The 14,804-nt window shown below is 33.7% G+C and overlaps 1 protein-coding gene across 1 annotated transcript in view; it reads left to right on the top strand.

Moving 5' to 3' along the window:
- The window catches only part of LOC127550461 (probable C-mannosyltransferase DPY19L2), a 144,249-nt gene that overhangs the window by 104,776 nt on the left and 24,669 nt on the right, over positions 1-14,804 (top strand). Inside the window, exons 16-17 of the mRNA XM_051979448.1 lie at positions 1,356-1,405; positions 8,667-8,712. Coding sequence (XP_051835408.1) covers positions 1,356-1,405; positions 8,667-8,712 — 96 coding nt within the window. The remainder of the gene's footprint in view (positions 1-1,355; positions 1,406-8,666; positions 8,713-14,804) is intronic.

Genomic DNA, 14,804 nt, shown 5'->3' with positions numbered 1-14,804 from the left:
AGATGGTGACCAAGGCAGTGACCCTAGAGTGTGTGGTTGGCTAGTAAGAATTAAATGCCTTCTGTGGGACAGGCTAAGCACCGCGAATACAAAGTGAGACAGTCTCTGTTCCCAAGGAGTTGGAAGACAGCAAGCAATCATGCACCCAGGATAAATGGGAGACAGATCCCAGAAGGGAGCCTAGAGAATAAGCAGGATTGGGGATGGCTTTCTGTGAAGGTAGAACTTGAGGGATGAGAAGCCAGGAGGGAGAAGTGAGCAGGGAGAGCGTTTTCTCTGTGGAAGACCCCAGAAATAAGACCCAGTATCTAGAGATGGAGTGCCTTGTTGATGAAGTGGTGGGAAAGCCAATCCCAGTGGATTGTAGGATATGAGGGATGAGGACTACAGAGGTAGGGAGGGCAACAGATTATGAAAGGCCTTGGATGCCAAACGGAGGATTTTCTGTTTGATCTAGAGGTGAGAGGGAGCCACTGACATTTGTTGAGTAGGAAGGTAACATGGTCAGATCTGCACTTTCAGTAAATCACTTTGGCTATTGAATGGATTAGAGTGGAGAGGCTTGAGACAAGCAGGCCCTCAGTGTAATGTTTCAGTAGTCCAGGTGTGAGGTGATAAGAGCCTGTGCCAGGGTGGTAACAGTGTCAGAGAAGAGAAAACTGTCATATATGAGAAAGTTCTGAAGGTAGAACTGACAGGACATGGCAGCAGATGAGATTGGGGGAGTGAGACAGAGTGAGAAGTCAAGAATGATACCTGGGGGACTAGGAAGATGAAGGTGCTCTGAATAAAATAATAGAAAATTTGAAAGGAGGAAGGTTTAGAGGAAGAGATAAGAGTTCAGTTTTATATTTTTTTAGCATGTCTAGTAAACACATTTAGAAATGAAAGGCAGCAGAAAAGTTGGGACTGGAGAAGTTAATATGAAAATCATCAAATTATAGAGATCAATAAATCTATGGGATCTGAGGATATCATCAAATATTGTGGAAGGAGAAGAGAGGAGGATCGAACCCTGTGGGGCAAATCATATTAGGCTTGCTCAGGTGATTCAGAAAGCCTGAGATAGTTGTCCCCAAAGTGTAGGACTTTTTGTGTACTTTGGGCAAGGCACATTAACAGCTATGAACTTCACTTTTCTTATCTGTAAAATAAGAATTGCTCACCTGTAGCTTGTTGTAGATATCAAATGATTTAATTTTTGTCAAAGTGCTTTGCACAAAATAAGTGCAATTAGTCATATTTGTAACTTTAAATGTTTTTTTGTTTTTGTTTTTGCTTTTGGAGTAAGGTTTTTGATTTAGAAAATTATGTTAAGTACTGCTTAAGGTCTTAATCTTGGATTCTGTTCATAGGTGATTCCTGATATTTTATATATGTTATCTACAGGGGAAACTTTTAGCAGGTAATTAAAAATATAAATATATATATTTTAACATCTGTACCTATTCTCAACTAATATAGTCTATGATAGAATATTTAAATTATAATGATCTTTTAAAATTAATCCTAATATCTAAAGAGGAGAGGTGTATGCAAAATTTGAAAACATTCTCTTTGAAAAAATTGATTCTAGTTGTTGTTTTGCATTGTCCTGGGTATTTGGATTTATATTTCTTGTGTGATGACATTTCACATTTTTGAGTTTGAATTGACCCTGAATGTTGTTATAAGTGTTCTTTTTTTTTTTTTTCCTGAGACAATTGAAGTTAAGTGAGTTGCCCAAGATTACACAGCAAGGCAGTATTAAGTGTCTGAGGCCAGATTTGAACCTCAGGTTTTCCTGACTTCAGGGCTGGTGCTCTATCCACTATGCCATCTAACTGCCCCATGTTATGAGTGTTCTTAAGAATTAATAAGAATACTTCTGTCCTAGTACCAACAAGCATCTCAGGTGTCATTTTGAACATTTCTCTTTAGAAACTTAGATTTAAATGATTTAAAAAAATGTTTAAAGATCACTGCTTTATTGCAGACCTCCTTTGACAATGCCTTAATACTTTCTCAATTTTACTTTTTCTTGAGTATTAAGAAATCTGAAGTACTTATAGTCCAAATCCTGCTGTGTTAGGTGTTGGGCTTCATTCTTTGACTTAAGAAAATTTTAATCTGGTAGAGAAAGTGCCACATGTATGCAAATAATCATATCACTAAGTCAGGGAATTAGATAAAGTCATTTTAGAAAGTCAGGACATAAAGGTAAAATAACATTTTCCTTGGAATGTCAGGATGTTGTACCTGTGCTGGATCCTGAATTGAAGTCAAAGACAAAAGGAACTGGTTTTTATATTATAACACATATAGGATGACTAAAGACTTATTTGAATCTTTTTGGGATACATATTTTTAAAATAATTTTTATTGTTAAATTTTTCTTTGTTTTGTAATGTAATTTCACTTAAGTTCCTGCTTTCATACTTTAATTCTTTTAAAGTTTGATTTGAATTAAACACATATATGTATACTATTTTCCAATAGAGTTTTAAAGGCAAGAATGTCTTAGTAGAAGCCTGGCATTGACACTGACTAGATGTGTAACACTGGACAAGTTCTTTGATTCTCTGGGAGCTTTTAAAATAAGATTGTTGGACTAACCTGGCCTTTAAGATCACTTTTTAGCTCTGAATCTGTGGTCATATAATAATATGTTATGATTGGCATTTAAAATTCCTTTGAGAAAGATTTGTTCCTCTAGATCTGAGTCAACTTTAGGTCAATGCCATTCTAACTCGTGATGAAAGAAGTTATAGAATGGCTTAATTGACTTTATTCATTTGTTCATAAAGCAACTATGGGTCAAAGGTAGTAAGATATTTTGCCTTGGAGACTGGTGAATATGATCTAGGGGGTTTCAAACTGAAAATGGATTAGAGAAAGGACCCCAGGAACCACATATAGAGAAAAATATCCCTAAAGGCCTGGAATTCTTATTTTGGTGGATCAGAGAAAGGATTATTCTTAGGACTCAGGGACATAAAAGCTGTTTTTAGATAGATTAAGAACTATCATGTGCAAGAGGGATTACATTTGGATTGGTCCTGGACAACAGAAGTGAGGATAATATCTAAAATTGTCAAGAAGAAGATTAAAATGCCTTTTCTAGAAAAGGTTCCTCAGAGTTAAAACCATCTAAGTGGGATTGACATTTCATTGGAGAGATCTGTTTAAGCAGACTGCATGACCACTTGTCAGATGTGTAGAGGTCAAACTTGATGGTCACAGAAGGCCATTTCACTCTGAGAAGGCACACATTGATGCCATGCTTTATAAATTCACCCAGGACATGAAACTGAGAAGCAATTGCTTATATTCTGGCTGCACCAGGATCTTGCTAAGGTAAAATGTGAACCAAATCTTATCAGAGAAAATTTTGTATAGATAAAATATAAAAGTTCACAGTTGGGTTGTAAGAGCTAACTGCACACATGGAGAAAAGGTTGGATTGGATATTCAGCTTCCATTTATTTCATCAAATGTGAAGTGCTTACTTTATACCATCAATTAAGCTGACTTCTGAGAATCAAAGACAAAAACAGGAACAGCGTCTACCTTTAAGAACCTTATATTCTATTCCTTTAAAAATTCAGGTTGCTTTTTTCACTTCGTTAATGGATTGTAGACAGCCAAAAAGAGAATCTTAGGCCATATTAAATGAAGGAAAGTGTCTGGAGAAAAGGAAGTGATAGCCACATTATGCTTTCTTTTGATTGGTCATATCTGGATTGTTGTGTTCAATTCTGTGTGACATTTTAGCTAAAGACAAATTGTAGTGAAACTAAAGAGGGCAACCTGAATGAAGAGGAGCTTGGAGACCGTGCCAATCAAGAAACAATAAAAAAGCTGGGTATGTGTAGCCTAGAGGAGACATGGGAGGCATAAGAGTGGGGAGAGTATTATTTTCTTCAAATATTTCAAAGGTTATCAGTGAAGGAATTTGGTTCTAGTTGGCTCTAGGATACAAAACTATCACACCTAGTAGAAATGGGAGAGCTGAAATCTCACTTGGATGCCCTGAGGGAACCAGGATTATGCCTCTGAGTGCTTTAGAGCCTTAACCTAGGACAATCTGTAGAGGTGGAAAGGACCTAAGCATAGACTACCAGGAGAGCTGAAATGTGGCAGAAGCTGAGGAAAACAAGATCAGAACCAAGCAGGGCCTAATCACCACTGAGAGCGCTTGAAGAGGCACAAAATTCCTAAATTGGGAACTAAGTCTAGAAGTATGAGTAAACAGAAGAGAGCAAACAACACGAAGAATTATTGTTAGTCAAAAAATAATCAAAAAGTAAACCCAGAGGAAGAAAGTAACTTCATAAGAATGATAAATTATTTCAGGAAAAGGCATAGCAGTATTTGGAAGAAATGAAGATATAAAAATGAAGTTACAAGTGAAGTAAAAGTTTTGGAGCTAAGAATTGGAAATAGCTACCTATTAACTTAGAAAGAAGGTGTAAAATTTTTAGTGAAAATTAGAATGAAGTAAAGAATCTATGAGACAGCAAATATAACAATCAGGAAATAAACATTTATTAAATACCTGCTAACAAAACCAAAATATCTTTTAACTAGAAGAAAATGAAATGCTCTTATCAGAAACAACTGATCTGGAAAACAGGTCAGGAAGAAACGAATGTAAAAATCATTAGACTCCCTGAAAGTCATGAAATGATAACAAACAGTCTTTGGAATCCATTTTTCAACAAACTATTAATAGAAAATGTTTGAATCTATTAGAACCCAAGGATAGATTGAAATAGAAGGAATCTCCTAGTCACCCCTAAGATACTCTACATGAAAATTTCCAGAGGTACCAGGTCAAAGACAAGGTAACGAAAAGAACGGCAGTCATAGTCACATTAGAGTTGGCAGGGGGTAGAAAATATATCCTTAATGCCACTTTGAAAAGACAAGTTTCTTTTCACTTTATGTCTTTATGTTTCATAGAATAAGAAAGAAGGTATCGAGAATTTCCTGTTTCTCAAAACATGCAAAAGAGTATGAAAACTTGGAGAAAGAGGTGTGGAGAACATAGCTCACATGATTCTTATTCTTACCTGATTTAGATAAAAGAGAGTTGAATATGTAACAAAGCTTTTGTGTTTAAATTCAATAAATTCTGGAGGAAAATAGGCAACAGGTTGTTTTTTAAGAGGGAAGGCAAGTTGGGGAGATATTTATTGCAACAACTTTATCTGTGATAGAGGGATCCCAAAAGGGGAGTTCAAGGAAAGAAAGAAAAGGATCTTGGGGAAGCCAAGAGAAGAAAGGCAGAGGAATAGGAGATCACTTCTAGGTGACTCATGCTGCTTGCATTTTTCTTTTTACCATCTTCTTTATAAAGAGGAAAAGGAATAAAGATAGAAAAAGATGATAAATAACAAAATTATGAAGATAAATGGCATGAACTCAACGTTAAAAGAGAAAAAATAGCTGAATATATTAGAAAGTGGATAACCATAATATGTAGGTTATAATATATATTCACACATTAGCTGGAGCAAAATTTTATGTTTGAGGCCAATTCAGTCATAATTTCAGATAAGGCAACAGTAAGTAAAAGAGATAAAGGTAATTAAATCATACTTAATAGCATAATTAAATAACAAATATTCTATATGCACAAATGGCATTCAAGGAATTGTAATTTAATGAGGAAATTTAATCAAATTACAAGGAGAAATGAAAAAAACAGCAATGGTTGGGAGGCCTCATTGAATCTCCTTTCAGACCTAGATAAATACAATAAAAAGGTAAGACAGAAGTTGAAGACCCAATTAGAATTTTAGAAGTTAGATGTGGTAGATGACCCATTTTACAGGTGAAGAACCTGAGATCCAGAGAACTTAAGTGACTTGCCCAGAGTCACACAACTTGTAGGTGTCTGAAGCAGGTTTTGAACTTACTTCAAGGCTCAGACACTATCCATATCATTGCTTCTAATTGTTTTTTCATGTTCAGTTTTACTTGTTATTTTCTGCCATTGAGTTTGCTTATTTTGTACTTTTTATATCCCTAAAATTAAGCCCATGCAGTTATTGATTGCCCCAAAGCTATTTGAATGTAGAAGTTCCTTTAGACCTTTGGTTCTTGTAACCAGGGGCTATGATGTAGTAGAAGCAGTATCTAGATATTAAAAAGTATTCTTGAATACTTGATTGAGGGGATTAAATATCAGGAATTGGACTAGCTTCTGGCAGGTCCATGTACAAAAGCCAGCTTATAAAGAGATAGCAGTTGCTGTCCCTCAACCTTGACTATTGCACCAATATGGCCAGCATTCAACTGAGTTCATGTTTTTTCTTTACTAAATATTTTATTCATGCTATGACTAAGTAAACTACTTCTTCTTTTTTTAATAGCTATAATCTGATCTTTTATTTATTTATTCATTTATTTATTTTTAGTTGATTTTTCTTTTTCTTATTATAGCTTTTTATTTACAAGATATATGCATGGATAATTTTTCAGCATTGACAATTGCAAAACCTTTTGTTCCATCTTTTCCCCTCCTCCTCACCTCCTCCCCCAGATGGCAGGTTGACCAATACATGTTAAATATGTTAAAGTATAATAAACTTCTTCGACTTGATTGACAGATACACCTCATTTTATCACATGACCATACCAGTTTAAATCAGACCTGGCCTAGGTGAGGTGATTGGACCAGAGGTTCTGAATAATATATGATTTTTGGACCTGGAAAATGTGTGCATTTGTTTTACTTGATTGTGCTTACCTATTATAGTGGAGTGATTTTAAAACTTTATTTTAGGGAATTTGGGGCAAGGGGGGAAGGATGACTAAGAGAACAAGAAGGATCAATAAAGCATTATTTTAAATTCATAGACGAAAATAAAAGTAAATTCAAAGGCCATTACAAATAGATTAGGGACTAATATCAGAATAAGAAGTGTGTAATAGAGAATTGTGGTTTCAAACAAACATTTTTCCCTTTTTATGGGGATATTAACACATGTTGGTATTTGATAAGTTTATAATAATAAATAATTTTTTAATGTTGTTTCCCATTACTAGAATTATTCACACACAGACTTGACAGCTTCTTGTAAAGCATGTTGGAGAGACAATTTTCGTATGAACTATGAACTCCTGTTTTATCTCAATAATCTCTCATCCTCTGATACATTCAACAACCACTTTCTAAGTTCCCAATTTGCACAAAGTGCTGTACTAGGCACTGTAGAAGAAGCAGAGCGAATTTAAGTTGCAGACTTGATAGGAAGGTTCTGACATATCCACCAAAAAAATCAAGGGTATGCAATTTCAAGGGTGTGGGAATTCTTCCAAAGCAATTTTGAGAATTGAGTAGATAAATAGTAAACAGCATTTATGGCTCATGTGGAGAAAGGGTTAGAATTACTCTTTTAAGTTCCAGAAGGCAAAACCAGGATGATGAAAAGAAGATAGAAAATATAAATTCAGGCTTAATGTCAGAAAAAAGATTCCTAGGAATTAGAGCTGTTCCAGAGTGAAATAGGTTGCCTCACACAATGGTACCCTTCCATGGATGTCTGCAAGTAGAGGCTGAATGACTATGGGTTGTGTTTGTTCTACTGGAATTATACTAAATGGCCTTTGTGATTGTGGGAGTTGTTTTGAGATTTGGAGATATTTAGGGACTTGTCTGTAGTCCCTTAGCCAATCAGAGCCAGAATTTTAACCTTCATCTTTTTGAACCTCCCAGTCAGCCCTTTATTCACTTCATCATGTCATTTGCCATGTCTTGAAGATAATATACATATTAAACTTTATCATAAGACAAAATGTGTTATGTAGGTTAGAACCCAAGAAGGATTCCAATCTTGACTCTGTTAATTTACTCATGTGAAATTAGGCAGTTCACTTAACTCTATTAGGCTTCAGTTTCTCATCTGTATAAATAGAAGGTTGGATTAGTTGGAATCTAAGTTTTTTCTAACTCTAAATAGATGATATTAATATCTTAATGTCTGGAAGATAACTTCCAGAAAGAGGATCTGGGAAAGCATTGTGGAAAATTTGAAATTTTACCTTACATTTTGTATTTTTTTGGTTAAAAGATTTTAAATCAGTATATTCCTCCATAGAGAACATATGCAACTATTTCATTAGCAACAAGCTTCTAAATATTATTCCTTTTAATTGATTCTCATATTAAACTTATTACTCAATTACTTGAATTAAAATATAGTATATAAATAAATCATTGATTATGGATTTCAGAAATTTATAATATATATTACTTTAATGAGAATCAGCTTAAGTCCCCAAGTGTACCTTTCTTCGAGCAAGAAATATTTATCATTATAAAGAAGGGCAGAAACGGCATTTTTATCCTTTGTAAGCCTAGAATAAAATGGGGCAGAAGATACTTCTTCCTTAGAAGTTCTTGCTTATAGTTTCTAAATATAGAAGTATCTCTGATTGTAATCTAAGCATTGTTTCTTTGAATTTTCTTATTTTGAAAATTCTTTCTATTTAGACACAAGGAAAATAATCTTCCCTGCTCAATATGCTTTAATTAGATAAATTTAAAATATGCTCACTTAAGTTACTATAATTATTAATTTTGTAACCTGTTTTATTAGAACTTTTTTTTGGCTGAGCTTGTTTACTAATAGGTACTTTTAAAATTGAATAAATAGAATGTGTTCTCTTAATTCCAGAAAACAACTTCAGCAGGATGAGTCAAAGAATCCACCCACAATTCTGGTAAGCTTCTCTATATTAGGGTATATATAGACTAGGATGAAACTTGAGGGTAGAAGTGGGAAGGGAAGAGATGATCGTGAGATATCCTTCATATGATGCCATTGATTTTCTTTCATTAGCTGTGATTGGCTCTATCTTCCCATAGTATATTTACATTGACTTTTACCTGCTTCTTGAGCTTCTTTAATGCAGTAGGTTAAAAGGAAGAGTGTAATGATAAAGTGGCTCACATATGGCTGGCATCTATGATCCTGACATAATGATCTTTTAATACCTTAAATAACCAGCCCAGAATCAGGACTTGGTAATTGTGACACTAAGGATTGATAAAATTCATTTTTATATGATAATATGTGCAACTTTCCCCTGTCAATTAAGAAAAATGTATGGAGCACCTACTATTGATTAAATTATATTACATTGTGTTACCCACTTTAGGGATATAAAATGAATGTAGCATACTGTTTTTTTATAAATTCCTTTTTGGGAAAGCAAAACATTCACAATTGAAACAATAAGAAAATAGGGTCATATAAAAGTTTACAATATGTAAATATAAATCATAATATGTGCACACAAATATTTACATTTACATATAAATATGTATTTACAATTACATGTATATATAATTGTGTGCTACCTAATATAAATAGTAAGTACAAAAGAAATTCAAAGAAGGAAAATAAGTGTGATTGGAGGGTAAATCTAAGATATTGAATTTATGTTACTAAAAAAGAGAGTCGGCATTTGTTGAGGTAACTTTGAAATGGTAATAGGTAATGCTTAACAGAATTTGAGTTTCATGTAATGTGGATCACATTAAATGTGTCTTTTGAGCTACAATGTAAAGTACATGTAATCTCACAAAAATTCTACCCCAGTGTTGCATTATGGTGGAAGTGGTCCTGAGTTTTTAAAGGCTTTGCTAGTGGTGTACAAGATTCCGTAATGTTGATAATATAGAGATGTTCACACCCACTGGTTGGCTATTAGTCAATGGTTTCTTTGATACAAATAAACATGAAAAATGGCCTCAATTCTGTGGACCTACTGCTTCCATTCCTGCCATGAAGAATCAAGCAGTTTGCAGACTGTCTTTAAGCACTAATGTGTATGCTAAATGAGATATACTTGTCCAGTAACCCAAGGGGGTTTCATCAGGAATGAATTAAACTTATTTAATAATTTGTATTTTTTTGGTTAAAAGATTTTAAATCAGTATATTCCTCCATAGAGAACATATGCAACTATTTCATTAGCAACAAGCTTCTAAATATTATTCCTTTTAATTGATTCTCATATTAAACTTATTACTCAATTACTTGAATTAAAATATAGTATATAAATAAATCATTGATTATGGATTTCAGAAATTTATAATATATATTACTTTAATGAGAATCAGCTTAAGTCCCCAAGTGTACCTTTCTTTGAGCAAGAAATATTTATCATTATAAAGAAGGGCAGAAACGGCATTTTTATCCTTTGTAAGCCTAGAATAAAATGGGGCAGAAGATACTTCTTCCTTAGAAGTTCTTGCTTATAGTTTCTAAATATAGAAGTATCTCTGATTGTAATCTAAGCATTGTTTCTTTGAATTTTCTTATTTTGAAAATTCTTTCTATTTAGACACAAGGAAAATAATCTTCCCTGCTCAATATGCTTTAATTAGATAAATTTAAAATATGCTCACTTAAGTTACTATAATTATTAATTTTGTAACCTGTTTTATTAGAACTTTTTTTTTGGCTGAGCTTGTTTACTAATAGGTACTTTTAAAATTGAATAAATAGAATGTGTTCTCTTAATTCCAGAAAACAACTTCAGCAGGATGAGTCAAAGAATCCACCCACAATTCTGGTAAGCTTCTCTATATTAGGGTATATATAGACTAAGATGAAACTTGAGAGTAGAAGTGGGAAGGGAAGAGATGATCGTGAGATATCCTTCATATGATGCCATTGATTTTCTTTCATTAGCTGTGATTGGCTCTATCTTCCCATAGTATATTTACATTGACTTTTACCTGCTTCTTGAGCTTCTTTAATGCAGTAGGTTAAAAGGAAGAGTGTAATGATAAAGTGGCTCACATATGGCTGGCATCTATGATCCTGACATAATGATCTTTTAATACCTTAAATAACCAGCCCAGAATCAGGACTTGGTAATTGTGACACTAAAGATTGATAAAATTCATTTTTATATGATAATATGTGCAACTTTCCCCTGTCAATTAAGAAAAATGTATGGAGCACCTACTATTGATTATATTATATTACATTGTGTTACCCACTTTAGGGATATAAAATGAATGTAGCATACTGTTTTTTTATAAATTCCTTTTTGGGAAAGCAAAACATTCACAATTGAAACAATAAGAAAATAGGGTCATATAAAAGTTTACAATATGTAAATATAAATCATAATATGTGCACACAAATATTTACATTTACATATAAATATGTATTTACAATTACATGTATATATAATTGTGTGCTACCTAATATAAATAGTAAGTACAAAAGAAATTCAAAGAAGGAAAATAAGTGTGATTGGAGGGTAAATCTAAGATATTGAATTTATGTTACTAAAAAAGAGTCGGCATTTGTTGAGGTAACTTTGAAATGGTAATAGGTAATGCTTAACAGAATTTGAGTTTCATGTAATGTGGGGTTTTAAGTCAAACCTTGGGACTTGGGATCACATTAAATGTGTCTTTTGAGCTACAATGTAAAGTACATGTAATCTCACAAAAATTCTACCCCAGTGTTGCATCATGGTGGAAGTGGTCCTGAGTTTTTAAAGGCTTTGCTAGTGGTGTACAAGATTCCGTAATGTTGAGAATATAGAGATGTTTACACCCACTGGTTGGCTATTAGTCAATGGTTTCTTTGATACAAATAAACATGAAAAATGGCCTCAATTCTGTGCACCTACTGCTTCCATTCCTGCCATGAAGAATCAAGCAGTTTGCAGACTGTCTTTAAGCACTAATGTGTATGCTAAATGAGATATACTTGTCCAGTAACCCAAGGGGGTTTCATCAGGAATGTATTAAACTTATTTAATAATTTCCACTTCTTTGCCAGTACAAAAAGCTGCTTTAAGTATCTTGAAGATAGTTTCACTAATATACTATTGAAATAATGCTAAAAGTATCTTTTTGACTCAGATCTCATTGTTAGATTAGTCATTTAATGAGAATTTATTAAATGCCTGTGGTGCTAGTAGACACTCTATGAAGTACTGGGGACACAAATGCTAAGTTTAAAATAATGCCAGCTTTGCTTGTTATTTTCAGGATACCAAAGTCAAACAAAAAGTTCTCATCTTTAAGAAATATTCATAGTAACACTTTTTGGGTTACAAAAAAATAGAAACCAAGTAGATGCCTATTGCTTGAAAAATGATTAAACACTTAGTAGTACATCAGTATTGCTGTGCAGTAAGAAATGAAAAAGGTAAAGAATTCAGAAATATATGGGAAGATGTATATAAACTATGGCAGAGGGCAGTATCCAGGAAAATAAGACACTGAACAGTAGCAATGTAAATTAAATGATAAAAAATAAAATAAACCCAAACACCGTAATTTTAATAGCCAAACATAATTCTGGAAGACAGTTGAGGAAATGTGCCTTCCTCTTTTTATTGAAGACTTGAAGGACTATAAGTATGAAATATTGCATATTATGTTAGCTGTTAGGTATAGAAGCAGAAAGAGAGATGTATTTAGAAATACTTTAGCAACAAAAGCACATTTATGTGTATACATGTATACCTAAACACACACACACACACACACATACATGTATATGTGAGAAAGAGTCATATCAAATTAAGCCTATTTCCTTTTCAGCAAAGGTACCAAACTACTAGGTAAATCATAGAAATTTTTGTAGGTAATAGTTTACTTAGATTTTAAAATACAAAGTATTTGAAAAAGGATCTCATGCTCTTTTTGTAGACAAACTGAAGATGTGAACTAAATAATAAAATTAAATGGATTTGAAACTGATAGAATGCCTGCATTTAGAGAATAGTTATTAATGTTCTGTATTGCTGATACTGGAAAGAAATGGCTTTTAAAATGTTCCCTGCCCCACTATGCTCTTTACCAATTTTATCAATGCCTTGGAGAAAGGTAGAGATGGCATTCTAATTGCAGAAGTCATAAATTGAAGAGATATAGCAGATGCACTGGATTGTAGAATCTTTGTAGGCTCTCACAAAATATCTGTGTTGGCTAGAAAACTTGATTAAATTTAAGAAAATTTAATATGATTTATATAAAGTCTTATACTTGATTTCAAGAAATATACTTCCCAAGAATAGGATATAAAGAGAGATGTAGTTAGATGGTTGCTTGTCTGAAGAAAGTCTGGGAGTGTAAACTCAGTGTAATTAACAGTTTAATGGAGTAGCCAAAAACTTTTATGCTGTCTTGAGCCATTTTAAGAAAGGCACACCTTCCAGGTGTCGAAATAATAGTGCTACTTTTGTACATTAGGACTTTGGTTTACATATTGGTGTCTGCTTAAGTATTTCTACTTCATGGTTCATGGATCTTATCTCTCAGATCTGTGTCTCTAGTTTATTACAACCCCACCTAGGGATGGCCATACCCTTGTGTTATTATTATTTACAGACTATTGTCATTATTTTGGTCCACTTCTGTTTGACCAGAAAAAGCAAACTTTTGTTTGATCATGATTTCCCAGACCATACATTACCCTATTCCGGGCTCAGTTTCTTCTTTTCAGAATTATAATTAACCACTTTAACTTTGCACTGTCCTCTCCCTGCAGTCCCTGTCCCTACATTCCATCAATCATTCCTTTATAGAGCTCTCCTGACATCTTCACTTTCTATTCCTGTAGGCACCCTGCTAAACAGGGATGGGAAAAGTCACACAACTGTGCTGACTGGGCCCATTCTAAACCTATCTTGTGTAATTTAGACTTAGCCCTCCTGCTGCTAATTCTTTTACTCTCTACTGATGAACTTTCTCTCTGACTTCTACCAGAATTTGTTCCAAATCTTTTCTTTTCTCCCCAGGCTACCTAATCTGCCCTCTCTCCCTGACTCTAAGCAGAGACCTTAACTCAAAAATTGAGATCATTCATTGTGAACTCCTCCTTATCTTCTACCATACATCCTCAATCACTTCCATACCATACTAGTCTCCAAAGGGGAGGGGACCTTCTTTTCTCAATGAAAACCCTTTCTATTTCTCTGCCAAGATTTTGCCACTGAGGAAGTCAGTCTTCCTAGCAAAGCTGACTTCTCATTGTCAATAAAACTTCCTTTTTTGCTACTAATATTTTGGGTTCATGAATTTTTTAAAAATTTAAATATGTTGAGATTCCAGTTATTTCCCTATAGCCCCTTCCCACTCATTGAGAAGACAAGCAATAGGGTAACAGTTATATGTGTGAAGTCATGCCAAACATTAATATCTACATAAAACAAGAGCAATCATTATCTGTAACAGGCATGAGCTAGAAGTCGTTCCAGCAGGATCGAGTGTGAAGCAAGGTTGTCCATTATGACTATTATTATTCTTCAGTATTGTACTAGGATGTTTATATGAATATGCATAGGTAAAGAAGAAACAAAATGATTGATTTTGCAGATGAGATGATGATTTATTAGAAAACTTTCGCCTGCTAAAAATTGGTTGAAATAAACAGTTTTGGGGGAAGATTCCAAGAACATGGCAGACATGTCAGAAAATTCCAAGCTCTCCAGATTTCCCCCACAAACAAGATAAAATAGTATTTCAGGACAAACAGAATGGTTGAAAACAAATAGGAGTTGGGGCAGAATTGTGATCTTCAGACAATCAGAGAAGAGCCCAATAAAGATACCAGGAAGGAGGTTTGGCACTTGTGAAGTGTAAAATATCTTCAAGATATTTAAAGCAGCTCTTTTTTTTTTTTTTTTTTGTACTGGAAGAATTGGAAACCAAGGGGATATTCCTCATTTGGGGGAATGGTTTAATAAGTTACCATATATGAATATAATGGAACATTGTTGTACTAGAATAAATGATGAAGGGAATGGTTTCATTTATTCATGAAATGAACTAA

The sequence above is a fragment of the Antechinus flavipes genome, chromosome 1, assembly GCF_016432865.1.
Source record: "Antechinus flavipes isolate AdamAnt ecotype Samford, QLD, Australia chromosome 1, AdamAnt_v2, whole genome shotgun sequence".
Classification (NCBI taxonomy): Eukaryota; Metazoa; Chordata; class Mammalia; order Dasyuromorphia; family Dasyuridae; genus Antechinus; species Antechinus flavipes.
Note: the sequence above shows the minus strand (reverse complement) of the source record. Positions and strands in the feature narration are given on the sequence as shown.